The 15,212-nt window shown below is 36.2% G+C and overlaps 1 protein-coding gene across 2 annotated transcripts in view; it reads right to left on the bottom strand.

Annotated features, from left to right (window-relative positions):
• Positions 1–4,410: 4,410 nt before the first annotated feature.
• FAM13A (family with sequence similarity 13 member A) overlaps positions 4,411–15,212 on the bottom strand; it is a 108,628-nt gene continuing 97,826 nt past the window's right edge. For both annotated transcript variants that reach the window (XM_036763255.1, XM_036763254.1), the window contains exons 16-18: positions 11,379–11,566; positions 10,626–10,727; positions 4,411–9,116 (exon numbers count right to left, since the gene is read on the bottom strand). In XM_036763255.1, coding sequence (XP_036619150.1) covers positions 8,990–9,116; positions 10,626–10,727; positions 11,379–11,566 — 417 coding nt within the window. In that variant the 3' untranslated portion in view covers positions 4,411–8,989. The remainder of the gene's footprint in view (positions 9,117–10,625; positions 10,728–11,378; positions 11,567–15,212) is intronic.

The following is a 15,212-nucleotide window of genomic DNA, read 5'->3' as shown; positions in this document are numbered from 1 at the left end:
ATTCCTCTTAACTGACCTAATAATGATAATGTTCTTAGAAGTTACAAGTATTGTCTTCCCATATAGGAATGTAATCAGTTTAACTTTATTGAGTCTCTTACATTTACTCTTTCATGTTTACGTTTTTTTGTTTCTTTTGGGTCTTGTATTGGAATGTCAAATTTTCTATTCAGCTCTGGTCTTTTCTTCAAGAATGCTTGACCTTTCTCTATTTCATTAAATAGCCATCTCCTCCTTCCCCCTCCCCGAAGGATTATACTCAGTTTTGCTGGATAGATGATTCTTGATTCTAATGCTACCTTCTTTGCTTCCCCCTGTCCCAGAATATCATATTCCAAGCCCTCTGATCCAAGTTGCTTTATTTTGTGTTAAACTAACTATGGCTCGATGATATATGAATTATTTCTCTCTTAGTTTCTTCTTGATCTGGGAGCTCTGGAATTTGGCTAAAATATTCCTGGGAGTTTTCATCTTTCAGGAGGTGATCAGTAGATTCTTTCAATTTTTATTTTTACCATATGGTTCTAAGATATTGGAGCAGTTTCCTTTGATAATTTCTTGAAAAATGATGTCTAGGCTCTTTTTTTTGATCATGACTTTCAGGTAGTCTAATTATTCTTAAATGATCTCTTCTCTCCTCAATTTATTTTCCTGGTAAGTTGTTTTTGTCCAATGAGATATTTTCTATTTTTAAACATGCATTTGACTTTGTTTATTGATGAGTCATGGAATCATTAGCTTTCACTTGCCCAATTCTAATTTTTAAGAAATTATTTTCTTCTGTGAACTTTTGTACCTCCTTTTATATTTGGACTATTCTGCTTTTTAAGGAGTTCCTTTCTTCGGTGAATTTTTGTGTCTCTTTTACCTTTGGATCAATTCTGTTTTTTAAGGTGTTATTTTTGTCAGAATTTTTTTGTGTCTCTCTTTTACCAAGCTATTAATTCTCTTTTCATAATTTCCTTGCATCCCTCTCATTTCTTTTCCAATTTTTTCTCTACCACTTTTATTTCTTTCTTTAATTCTTCCAGGAACTCTTGTTGGACTTGGGTCCAATTAATATTTTTCTTTGAGGCTTTGCTTGTAGTAGTTTTCATATTGTTGTCTTCTCTGAATTTGTCTTGGTCTTCCCTTCCCAGTAGTTTTTTAATGGTTAAGTTCTTTTTTTTCCTGTTTACTTATTTTTCCACCCTATTTCTTGACTCTGAATTTTATGTTAAAGTTGGGCTCTGCCCACCTCGGGGTGGGAAGGCACTGTCCCAAGCTGCAGGCTTTCATGCTGTTGTTACCAGAGCTAGTTCTGAAGATCTACAAGTTTTTGGTGCTTCCAAGGTTGTATGATGGAAGAAGTGTGGTCAGTGCTTTCTTACTCTGTGCTCTGGTCTTTATCCAGAAAGGGCCCCTGTTCCCCAACAGTCACAAATGCTAGTGCTCCTCTTAGCCCTGGGGCTGTGACCAGGGTCTGTGCTTTCTTGTACCCACAGGTGTTACTGCTCCTTCTTGCCTTGGAACTGCAACTTGGACACCTGCTCCCTTCCAACTGATCACAAGTGCTACTCTCTGCCCTGGAACCGCTACCCAGAACTGGGCAATAGAGTTACAAATCACTGCCAGCTCTACACCCAGTGGCAGCAAAGAGTTGCCTCTAATCTCTTTCTGACCAGTGTTCTGATCCCCTTACCATCTCTAGGTTGAGAGCTCCCAAACTGCTGTTGTTGCTGCTGCTGTCACATGCTTGTGCTCTGTGACACCCGTGTCACAGACCTCTCTTGCCAGTGTCTTAAGTTGTCTTAGGCTGGAAAAATCTCATGCTGACCTTTGGTTGGCTCTGCCACTCCAGAATTTGATTTGAGCATTTATTTTAAAGTTGTTTGGAGGGGAATGTTGTGGGAGTTCAGCTGGGTTGCATCATGTCCTTTGCCATCTTGACTCCACCCTTCCTTATGTTTATCTTTGAAGCTTTTCTTGTAGATGTTTTGGAATCATTTTCTTCTGAGTTTGAGTCTTGAGTGTCTCTGGTACCATAATATCTCTTTATGAAGGGATTATTTTTCTCTTTTTCTTCCTTCCTTCTTTCCCTTTGGTTTTATACTTCCTGACTTTGGACTCTGCTCATGTCTGGAGACTAGTTGTAGCCTGAGTTTTTTGTCTTTTTTCACTGAGGTTGTCGTACTTCAGCTGCTTTCTTGGGGATATTGAGTATTGTATTATTCCCAGGATTTCAGAGACAGCTCAGGCTGAGAACCTACAAGCCTTCAGTACCCTTTCTGTGGTATGATCCAGGAAAAAGTCTCATTGTTGACTCCTGGTCTAAGACCTATAATTTTCTGACCTGGATTTGGGTCTGTACTCCTGTTGGATTGCCCTCTGGTCTGAAGTTATAGTAGATTAACGCTAGACTGAGCCCCTCTCAGCCAACTGGAAAGGTCTGCAGATTCAGAGCAACAGAACTGTAGACTCCCCTTTTGTCTGAGTTCCCTGTCTCAGTTATTCTGCTGCAAACCTCAGAACTGGTCTAGAGACTGGAACTGAGACCCTGCTTCATTCCTGTAGTCAGAGACACACAGCTGTTGCTTGCTTCTAAACTTGCCTCTTGCTCAGTAAACTGCCTAGGGCCCATGACCACTCCTCCCTGTGGAATACCACCCCTAGGTGCAGGCTCCCTCCTCAGTCTGCCCCGGATCTCTGACCAAAAATTGGGTAGTGAATGACAGAACTCCCAAATGTCACCTGCTTATAAATATTGCACAAGGTTAGTGCCCCACTTTATGGGACTGCAAACTTTTCTTTCTGTTATGCAGTCTGATGTCAGTCCCTAAATGTTAGAATGCTTTCTGGGGGTGAGAGAATAAGATGGAGTGAAATCGTAATCATAACTGTGCATGTGAATGGGATGAACTCACCCATACAATGGAAGAAGAGAGCAGAATGGATTAGAAATCAATATCCAGCAATACATTCTCTACGAGAAACACATTTGAAACAGGAACACAAAGAATTACAATAAGAGTCTTGAGAAGAATCTAGTATGCTTCAACTGAAGTAAAAAAGGGATGGGTAGCAATCATGATTTTAGACAGAAGCAAAAATGGATCTAATTAAAATAGATAATTAGGGAAACTACATTTTGGTAAAAGTTACCATAGGCAATGAATATCAATACTGAACATATATGCACCAAATAACATAGTATCCAAATTCTTAAAGGAAAAGTTAAATGAATTACAAGAGGTAATAGCAAGTAAAGCTACACTAGTGGGAGACCTCAATTACTCCAACCAGACCTAGATAAATCTAACTATAAAATAAGAAAGGATTAAAAGAGATGAACAGTATTTTAGAAAAGTTAGATATAATAGATCACAGAAATAAAAGTATACCTTTTCTTAGCTATACATGGCACCTTCACAAAAAGATCATGTCTCAGGGCATAAAAACCTTAGAAACAAATGCATAATTGTATACTTTTCAGACCATGATGCAATAAAATTATATTCAGTAAAGGACCTTTGAATCATAGATTAAAAATTAACTGGATATTAAATAATCTAATCCTAAAGAATGAGTAGGTCAAAGAACAAATCATAGAAACAATTATTTTGTTAAAGATAATGACAATGAGACAACATGCATGGAGGACAATTCTACAAATTCACTATGTGGGCCTGCATAGAATAGAGATTTTCCAAAAGCTCTCTATTGCTCTCTATTCTCAAATGAAAGAGAGGGGTGGGGAGAGGGAGAGAGCGGGGGGGGGGGGGGGAGAGAGAGAGAGAGAGAGAGAGAGAGAGAGAGAGAGAGAGAGAGAGGGAGGGAGGAAATGAGAGAAGAATCATTTTGACCATTTTGTCCTGGAACTAGTAATATTTGGGGTGGCTCAGATTCACTAGAACCACGGCATTAGCAAGAGCATGAGTTAAAGGAAGGAAATTTCCCTCTTGCATAATTAAAATGTTTTCCCCCATCACGCAGCCCAACTTCTGAAAATTTGGAGAGTAATAGTCCTATTTTCCCCCCTCTTGTTATCTGCTCCTAAAAGGGGGAGGGGGAGCAGTGCACAGGGAAGGGAAACCTGGAATACAAGCATTGTCCTCTAGTAATTCTGCTCCTCTATGTATCACTAAAAACCAAGTATAAGAAAGTCAATTTTCATTAGACTCTTCAGAGAGCTATCACAGTAAGCAGCAGCATTTAGTACCTGCTCTGTGTGAGGCACTTTCTGAGTCCCTGGGAATATAGATACGACATAAAAAATAGTCCTTGCTTTCAAAGAGTTTACATTCTATTCAAAGGAATCTGCAAACATTTACAGAGACCTCAGGTCTAAGCCACAATTTGTGGCTCCTAGGTTTGAGGAAATAACATCACTTCCTCAAATGTCCTTGATACCATCCAATTTCCAGATGCTCACAGAGGTAAAAATATTCTTTAATTTTGTACAAAATACAATCATGTACAAAAATGTACACATCTTTCATTCAGTTCACATTTAAAAAGTACACAGGGCAATTTTAAATATTACATGTCTATAAACAGTTCTGGGCCCATATTTCCTCAAATTTTATCCTTTGTTTGGGTCATTATTTGCATGATCACACAATTTGTTTTCAGATAGAAAATAAAGTCTGCCAAACTAATTTTACCAATCTGTGCACCTAAGAGTAATTGGCCTCTGAATTCTGGGGAGAAACAGGAATATCTATATATACCACAAGCATCTCCATACAAGAAAATCGACATATAAATGTATATATACATATATACACACATACACATAAGTATATATATATATATATATTTGTATTTTACACTCATGCTTATATAAATAGATTAGCTTGATCTCTATCAGTTCCCATAGACCATCCTCATAAAGCATGTTTTCTGACTACAGGGAGATCACCAGAGAGGCTGAATGAGCACTCTGGAAGTGAGGAAGCCTGACAGAGTTTAAAGCTCAGGATCATAGATCCTGAGCCACACATGTTGTATGGCTTTTATTACATTTTACCAGTTCCTTTAAAAGCTACCATTAGAAGAAACTTGGGTTTGCAGAGAATAATAAAGTTCTCTCTTTTAGCAAACTTTTTTCCCAAATCTTAGTTCTTAAAAACATGTAGTTTGAGGTCTAGAGAAAATAATAGGACTTTAAAAAACAAACCAGGGGAAGGATGCTCCAACACACTCAAGGCTTTATATAAAACTATTTCACAACATAGTGTTATTTGTCTGTTTATCCCTTTTCCTCTGAGCTTGATGGCTGGACATTGTGGTATTAGGAAGCCTGGTTTCTTCATTTCTTTTCTTTCTCTCTTTCTTTCTTCCTTCATTCCTTCCTTCCTTCCCATCTAGAAAATACTCTTCTTTAGGCCAAATGACAAAATCAAGATGTTGTATATAATTGGTGTATAACTCTTTGCAAACTGTGTTGCAATAGAAACAAGTTTCGTCATCGAAAAAATATGATTTTGACTGTAAAACAGATTTTATCAGATTGACATTTCACTAAAATAAACATTCTGAGGTACTTTTGGAAATAGTTCCGAAATAGTTAAATCAAGTTGATGTTATATTAAATAGCCTAAACCTAGCTTAGCTTCTAAGTCATCAAGTCAATACAATAAATGATTTTTATGTAAGAAAAATGGCATCTTCAATATTAAAGGCATTCCATCTAATTGCACTGTATCCCAAACTTAGCAATGATGACAACATTCTCATTCTTTCCTCAATTCTTATATATTTGCAGTAATCTATGGATACTTTTATTTATAAAATAGGCATTGGATATGCAATCATACAGAAATCCCCTGAGACACGAATTTCAATTTTCCTTTTGGAATACAATTTAGCAAGGCACATAGAAAGCATAGCATGTTCATCCTCATTAGAAAACTTTGAATCCCTCAGAGGTCCAAATATTGCACTCCACATAAAATGTTGAGATACCATCAAAATGCCCAATTTGTACTAGCCATACACAGGCCCTCCTCTTAAGTGTACACATACTTGTTGTCTGGACAGTTTTCTACACCCCATCCATCACGTCCATTTTTAAATGGAGATTACAGATCAGGCCATGTCTCTCAAATACAGGAACTATAATGGCCTTTTCCTCTTGTCAATTAAAGCAAGTATCCAGAAGTAAACTAGTCTCACACAAGCTGTTCACAACACGGTATTTCATCAAAGGCAAACAAACAAATCTTTTCATTTTGTTTTTCAAGTTTGGCCTGAGTTGGTGTTCTGTGCAAACATTCTTTGAACTTGAAGCTAATAAATGTGTACAAAGATGGAAGCCTTTCCCCTTACAGAAGAATTTTTTTTCTTATTTCTTGATGTATTTTGAAACAGCCCTTACTAAAATCTTGCATATATTTGCTTCTTGTGAAAATTATAAGCCTTTGCCATCCTAATTCTCATAATCAATCATAACTTTTATTTTGTTTTTTCTTTTAATTATTATTCACCTTGAAAATTTTTATATTGTTGGCATTTGGTAACAAACATGCACATTTCTAACAGAGCAAAAGAAAAAACTCACCCCACATTGCTCTCATCCATGCAAACTCAAATAAAATAACTTTTGTGTCATGATACAACTCTTTGCAAACTGTGTTGCAATAGAAACAAGTTTGCCTCATAACTATTTTATTTACACACCAGTACAGCATGTAATATGTCTACAAATAAGTTTTGAGCTATTTTAAAAACGATTTTTAAAAGTTGGGCTCTATAAGCTTAAGGATTTGAATGAGTACAAATTAAAGTGGAAATTAGAACTGAAAACAAGGATTTATTTTGCTAAGTTTTTTGGCCTACTTAATAACAAAATGAAAATTTGTTAATTTATAATGTTTTTAATTTAGATATGCCAGTAACATTAGTTTTCTCACCATTTAGTGTTTTGAGTTTTATAATTTAGTTATATAAGGTTTTTTTTTCTATAGGTTTTCTTCAAAGATATTCTCAGGTATAATAAGTTAAATAGTAATATACGCTAATCAATATTCCCTCATATTTAAGGTGTTTTAGAGGCAATTTTTTTCTTTAAAAATACAATTTCTGATTATGTAGAATTCATTATTAATCACATTCAATTTCAAAAATAGAAACTATCATTAAAATACATTCTATCTCTTAAGCTGTAACTCTTTGGAGTTATAACAATCTGTCATATAAACAGTGAATCAAAGCATCCAGAATCATTATGTCTAGTCTCATTTTTTAACTTAGAAATTCACAATTAACCTTTTGGCTATGCACTGTCATTGTATAGTGAGTTAAAATGGGGAAATTATTAGCACAGAGCTCATGCTTACATTCATTTTTTAAAAAAGGGATCATTTTCTCCCCTGACACACCTCTCCATCTTTTAGCAATTCTTCAACTAATTGACAGAAATGGAGAAAAGCCACTTTGAGGTTATAATGCCATTGACTGAAAGTGGTTTGGCAAAGTTAACATCAGAAATCCACCTCTGACACTTTGGATCAATTAGCTTTAAGAACTGTTGTGTCAATTCAAAGGTTGGCCCTCCAAAAGAGACAGGCGTGTTTATCCATCAGGTGCCCTCTTCAGAAGAAAAAACCTTAAGAAATCAGTCCATGCATTCAGAAATCTACTCTAGTTCTTCCAAAGCACACTTGCTAGATTTGGAAAGAGTATGAACCATAAAGTGATCTTTGTTGATATGCAGGATAAGAAGAAAAGCTGATAAATCACAGGGTGAACTGTCACACTTAAAATGTCAACTTTTGAAATGGCTGATTTGAAGTCTAATTGCCTGGTCCTAACAAGCCAGCCAGTGTAGATGGCTTTACTGAACATTTTCCAATAAATAACCAGCAATGAAAATGAATGTAAATGAATCAGCAATAAATTGTTTTCTGCTTACATATTTTTACTGAAAATGATGTGAATAATATCCTGCCTTGGAGATCACCTTTGAAGAAATAACTTATTCTTCAGTTCCTAGTTTCCTGTTATAAGCCCACTTTTGCCTTTAACTCAGGAAAACAAGAACAGAGACCTACCTCTTGTCCCATACCCAGTCACTGAAAATAAGAATCCAGCATGTTTGTCTATCTTATTTTTTAATCAAAAGAAAATAGCAGACATAAACTGTAGTTGCTATAGGCATGTGGGTGGCCTGAGTCAGTGTTAAATGAGGACTTTTAATGTTTTTTAACCTATCACAGAAAGAGAAATCACTTTTCAGGTAACACTCCAGTTACTTGAAGCCAGTACAACTAATGTCACTGCCTCTGCTGTCTTCCCGTCATCCTATCTGGGTTGCTGGATGCTGCCCAGTCATAGCCAAGGTATGACATCTATTGCTCAGTTGAAGAAATGTGAAAGAAAAATATGAATCAAGAGAGTATTTGTCATTCTGGTCTGAGCTGCCATCTACCTGAGCTGAAGTAAAAGCCAGGCCACAAACAAAGATGGTGGATGGCATAGTGCTATTTAAAATGTCACAATGAAAGCCAAGGCAGAATACCGGGCTAATTCACCAGAAACACTTAACTGAACTGGGTCCAAAGAGAACATAAGACTCCACAGCATGCAGACTGTAAGTGAACAAAGTCCTGAGCTTATTTTTATCGCACTGAAATGGAACAGTTCTTTGTGTTTCTCGGAACGTTGAATAACTGTGGGTCATGTGTAGGGTTAGTGTATCTAAACTTAATGATGGAATAGCTAATATTAGTAAAGTCTGCACCACAGTGAAATGTATGTATATGTGCATAAATGTTGACTCGACTCGGATACAACAACATTCCTAAACAAAAGTTTCTTTCTCAGTAGACAGTACGTAAGTGAATGACTGGAGCACGGACCAAATAGCCTGTATGACCGGAGCTGTCCTTTGTACTCCCCACCGCTGGATTTCTTAGTTTCCTAGAGAGCTGCTGACTGCCTTGTGAAGGATCCTTCAATAACTCAATCCAACTGGGTCTTTTCTGAAGGGATGTTTTTTTTTTCTTTTTTACATGATCTTTAAATCAATGTCTCTCTTGCTGATGAGCACTTCCAAAAGCCTTATTTTTGCCTTCACATGTTTGTATTCAATGTACTCTTCAGCCATTGGAGTGCGGTCTTCCTTTTGGACATTTCTGGTGGAAATACAAGGAGGAGATAATATTAGTTTCTTTCCTTTCTTCTCCATATAAAATTCTTTACTACAGAGGGACTGTATTATATTTTACATATCTTTCTGATAATTAAAGCAAACCAGGAACATTTGACATTAACCCAAGTCTCCAGGGTGATTAAGGTTAGCTTAAAAAGAGAACACCTTATTTACATTTGTACTTAGATACTTGGTTTACATTTTACTTAGATAAATTCTTCCTTTGAACATTAAGCTATACGCAGAGTATGAACTCTAAAAAAATGTATATTTAAAAATATATGGTATAGAATATGAACTTTAAAATTACATATTTTAAAATGTATAATATGGTTTTTAAATTAAAGCAAAAGTCAACATACTTGTTCTAAGACCAATTTCAATGATTTTAATTAAACATACATTTTTATTATCATAATTTCCATTTATATTATACACTTAATTTCTTTAGACCTCAGGTCTATGATTTGTAAAAATGAGGGTGCTGGACTGGATGATCTCCAAGGTCTCATCTATCTCTGACATTCTATGGGAATATTTTAAAAATGTCTCCCCAAATGTCTCCTTGGTATTACTTATAACAGGTGGGTTTTATAAATCTCTGAATTTAGGGTGATTATGATGTTTGGCTTGGTGAATGAGTAATCTGTTTTAATGGCTGAAACTTAACTAGAAAGAAAAAAGATCAACATACCTTACTCAGTTTTGCCTTTGACTTATTATGTGACCTTAAGCACATATGAATGCCAAATGAAATCTACTTTTAAAATGTGTCATAGAAATTGCACAAGGCTGAAGTGGAACAGTTCCTGTCCACGAGAGAGAACAAAGTACTCTTTCTACTCATTGTAGATAAGTTCTTCACTCAGACTATAAGCTGCATGACCTGGGCCTCATATGTGGACTCTAAAAATGCATGTGTCATTATGATGTGGGTAGTCAGAGACAACGCAGTAGAGTGGAAAGAGGCTTGGCTCTGGAGTCAGAGGTTCAAATCCCATCTGATACTTACTATCTGGGTGACCTTGGGAAAATCATTTAACCTCCCTGGGCTTTGGTTTCCCCATCTGTAAAAGGAGTGGGTGTTCAGATGACCCCTGAGGTCACTTCTAGCTCTAGGTCTGTGACACTATGACCTCATGATCATTTGTGTTCTAAAACAAACTGATTATTTATTTTAAATCGATTAAATACAATTTTTATGGTGGTACTTTCTATTCTTCACTGTGCTTCACCTTTCTCCCCCCCATTCCCAATCTCGGTTTCCTAAAAATTATTTCAAATCTAGTTACTCTGCTACCTAAAAAGAAGCATGTGATATTTTACTTCTTTCTTGGACCCTAATTTCTCAGGAGATCATTTAGAGAAACAGCAAAAGATAGGCTACTGAGAATGGGGGGTCTTGGAAGATAGACTCAAGGAAAGTAATACAGTGAAGCTCCAGATGAGTATAAGATGGGTGAGAAAGAAAGGGAGGGGGGAAATGTAGTACCTTGAGTTTTGTCTGAAAAAATTATCCTCAAAGTCACGAAGTTTTTTTCGAATTCTTTTCTTCTCTTCTTTTACTTCTTGAAGTTGTTCTAAGAGCTCATGTCTAAGGAGGTTAAAAAATTAAAGAAAATCAAAATTGAACCAAAAAAACCCCACACAGTAATGCAGTAAAAATGAAAACCAACGGGGACAGTTTTGGAGTAGTTATGAAAATAAAACTTTTGGGGTCAGCAGGAGCAGATGTCATGGCAGACTTTTGCTATTTTAAGTGTCCTTAGGGCTTATGAAGTCTCATGTTGACATTTGCCATATTTTGCTTTACAAAATAGAGAGGATTTGTACTTGAGATGTATCAAATTGTGAAGTGCAGATTCATGTAGAGCCATTTATAAACATCTTTTCCTTGTTGAAGCAGGAGCCAGTAAGAGATGTCAGGAAACTCCAAACTAATCAATAGTTAAAAACAAAACAAAACAAAACAAAACCTCACCCTTAACTCTGCACCAGTCAGAGGATCACACATGGAGAGCCGTAAGGCCACCCCAATGCCATATAGTCTAATTCCCTCAGAAAACTGAGGCCCAGGGAAGTCATACAATCAATTATCATTAAAGATATTTGAACCTAGGTCCAGTGTTCCATGCAGATATTTCCTGAATAAGTCATATCTTTTTGGTCTTTACATTTATCTTCATGAAAAGGTTGAAAAAAGTAGAATTCATAAAAATAGAAAGCTCTAAGAAGTGTGACATACATAGATGCAGCATGAAGGTTGGAGAGTCTCATATCCTGACTGCCTTTTGGAGGTAACTTATCATCCAAAGGGGAGACAAAATGTTCGGCATTATCTTCAAGTTGGTCCAGAAAGCAGAAGTCAGTTTCTATGGGGATCGTGAAGTCTGGCTTTGTGTTGCTGTCATCTTCTGAACCATCCTCTTCCTCCTAGAGAGATATATAATAGCCCTTTTCTTAATCTTAATCATCACAAACATACTGAGTACCTACTATGCGTATACTACCACGGGAAATTTCAATTACCAAGACATTGTTTAGAAGTCCAATTCTACTCAAGTCAATCAAAGCAAAGTCAATGACCCTGAACTGGGGAACGGCTAAACAAATTCATAATATGATATTGCTGAACTCTAAGAAATGCTGAATATGAAAAACTCCAAGAAGTCAGAAAGACTGCGTATGCTGACGTTGAATGATGTAGAAACGAAAACAGAAGAAGATGTATAGTGACAACAGTGCAAAAGAAAAGAACAAAAAAGAAACTGGTGGGTAGTGGACTAGAGTGACTCACTTCTGGGAGGAAAAACTGAGAAAATCATCTCTTTGCAGAGGTGGGTGACTATGAGTATGGAATCTTGCATGTACAAAGTTGATATACTGATTAGTTTTGCCAAGCTTTCTTATCTCTTTCTTTGAAAAAAAAATACCTAAAAATTACTTGGGATGATTTATTGGATAAGGGATGCAATAATAATATGTTTAGAAATAAAGGCAGTGTAAAATAAAAAAAAAAGTAAAAATAAGATTAAAAAATGAAAAAATAGAAGCAATCAAAATGATATGCTTTTGTAACAGTGTCATCTCTCAGAAGGTGGAGGAGACAGATGATGATGATGATGATGATGATAGCTAGTATTTATATAGTATTTTAAAGTTTGCAAAATGCTTGATAAATTCATCTCATTCTTTCCTTGTGACAACCCTGGGAGTTAGGTACTATTATTATCACCATGTTACAGATGAGGAAAATTGAGGCTGACAGAAATTAGGTGACTTGTTCAGGGTCATATAGCTAATAAGTGTCTGAGGTGAGATTTGAACTCAGGTGAGACTGGCTCAGTGTTAATCTACCGAGCCACCTTGCTGTTAATTGCACTTTATTCTGAAGAACAAATAAAAACTAGTTGGCTATGTGGAAGTGCTGGGAATATTGACAGAGAGTGGTGATATTTTTTTTGAGATTTCATAATAGCCAAGAAGGAGAACATTGGGCATAGTCATACATGTATCTTAGACTTTAAGATAAGTAGATTTCAATGAGTTTATAATAAAAATAGGTATGATCCCCATGGACAGAGAAGAAAGATACGGTTTGAGAGGTCATGGAACTCTGATGGTACAATCATTGAGGAAAAAAGGGGAAGCATTTGAAGAAATCCAAAAACGCCAGGGGTAAATCTCTAATGAGCTCACATTTATAAGGAACGTGCAAGGTCTTTCACACAGCCAAGGATGACAGGTATAGAAATAGTGCCAAGAAAGTGAAAGGGAAGAATAAGCTCCTTCTAGCAAACAATTGCTAAGGAAGGAAAACAAAAATGGCCTTTTACAGCTGGAAGATGAACGACGAGGTGAAAGGAGACAGACCTCTCACCATATGAGGCAGACTGCATAATATCAGCAGGTAAGAAGGAGAAAACAGAGTTCGTAAAAGCTTCTCTGTCAAGAATTATCGACCCTTTTCAGATTGAAGAATGCATTTAAAGGGCAACACAGTAATACTGCCTAGCCTTTACAAATGAAGTCAAGTCTTCAGATTTGGACAAGTTTACTTCCCAAAGTACTAAAAGAACTTGTCATGATGACTAAGCACCGTGATTACCAACCAAACAAAAATCAGCAGCATGCTGGAGACAGGAAGCATCCTGATTTTTCAAAAGGTAGGTACTGGAAACTATAAACAAAATTCAGGAACTGATTGTTAAATGTCTTTAGGACCACTTTTATCATTCTGTACTCAACAGAGTGGTGCCAGTCTGGGCTTTTTAACAGCTAATTTCACTTGCCTTTTTTGATATTGTTAATAGACTAGGAAAATCTGCCTTTCATCAAGACATCTGGCAATGTCTCTCGAGGTATTCCTGTGATGAAGTGCTAGTTTTCGAGTCAGTAAGACCTGACTTCTGAGAGTAGCTGTGTGACCACAGGAAAACATTTAACCTCGCTGAAGCTCAGTTTAGAGATACTATTTATAGTGTTATTGTGAGATTCAAATAAGTTAATGAATATAAAACACTTTCCAAACTTTAAAGTATTGAATAAATGTACATATATGCATATATGTACATATATGCATACATGTACATATGTAAAGAGTATATATATGTATTTAAAAGTAGATAGAAATGTGGTCTAGACCCACTATGGTGGATTCACAGTTGGTTGTATGACTAACAGATTTATACCACCCCCTACACTGCTTTATATGTCTCTTTCTTGGTAGATCCTGTCTTATCCAACATTTTTGCCAATAATTTAGATCCGGGGTGTCAACTCAAATGGGAACAGATCCCTGCTGGCTGCAAATTGACTTAGAAAACCACCGAATTAACATTATCTATGTTATATTGTATTTTTTTTATTTTGTCAAACATTTCCAAATTATATTTTAATCTGGTTCCAGATACAGTGGGCCCATAAGTCTGACACTTGATTTAGAAGAAAGCATGCTTCTCAAACCTATGGACCTATGAATCTTGGCTGATAAAACATTTAATGTGATCCAGGGTAACATTAAAATAAATATAATGTCTACATCAAGGGAGGCAACAGACTCACTGTACTCTGCATTTATCAAAAATGTCATGCTTTAAAACAAATTACATGTTCAAAGGACAGCAATTAAAATAATGAAATGATTATGAACTGCACCATATGAAGAATGGTTAATGGAACTAGAGTTGTTGGGCCCAAACAACAGAACACTTGGGGACAAATAAACTAGCTTTCTCCCAATATTTGAAGGCTGCTATTATGGAAGAAAGATTTGTAGTGCTCTGGAAGGTAAAATTAGGGCCAATGGAGTTATTGAGAAGCATATATAAGAGAAATATATAAATAAATATGTGTGTACACACACACAATTAGAAATGTCTAGAAATGGAGTGAATTCCATTACATAAAACTGACTGGAAGAGGGTAAAAAGATGATTTCAACTACAGGGTAAGAATTTTTAAAGGTTTCTTTCTAATGACAAATTGGAAGTATGTCCATAGTTCATGTGATGGGACAAGTACTACCAAATTCTGAATGTTGTTACCAAGAGCAAGTTTTTTATGTAGCAACAACTCTGCCCTATGCAAATACCAGAATAATGCTCTAATTTTCATACATGTGTCCAAATTCACAGGAAAAAAAATATGGTATTTGAATTAATTAGCCAAGAAACAACTTAATCGGAATTACAACTATATCCAGCTTCAGATTATCCTTGCAAAAGTTAGATGAGAACATCTGAAACCTCACTAGTGTCTTGGACAGCAACATGCCTTTTTCAAGAGTTGCTAACAAAGATCAAGAGTGATAAATGTGAGCTTCATTTTGGAATGTGATATCATCAAAGTCCAGGTAAGTGGAGCTGATCTCTTCATGGGTCAGTCATAAGTAACTGAAAAAAAAAACAACTTTGATTAATCTAGACCAGGGGGAGGGGAAACCTGTGGCCTGGAGGCCACATGTGGTCTTCTAGGTCCTTGGGTGTGGCCTTTTGACTGAGTCCAAGTTTTACAAAACAAATCCTTTTATGAAGGGGATTTGTTCTGTAAAGTTTGGATTCGGTCAAAGGACTGGACT

The sequence above is a fragment of the Trichosurus vulpecula genome, chromosome 6 (genome assembly GCF_011100635.1).
Source record: "Trichosurus vulpecula isolate mTriVul1 chromosome 6, mTriVul1.pri, whole genome shotgun sequence".
NCBI classification, from domain to species: domain Eukaryota; kingdom Metazoa; phylum Chordata; class Mammalia; order Diprotodontia; family Phalangeridae; genus Trichosurus; species Trichosurus vulpecula.
Note: the sequence above shows the minus strand (reverse complement) of the source record. Positions and strands in the feature narration are given on the sequence as shown.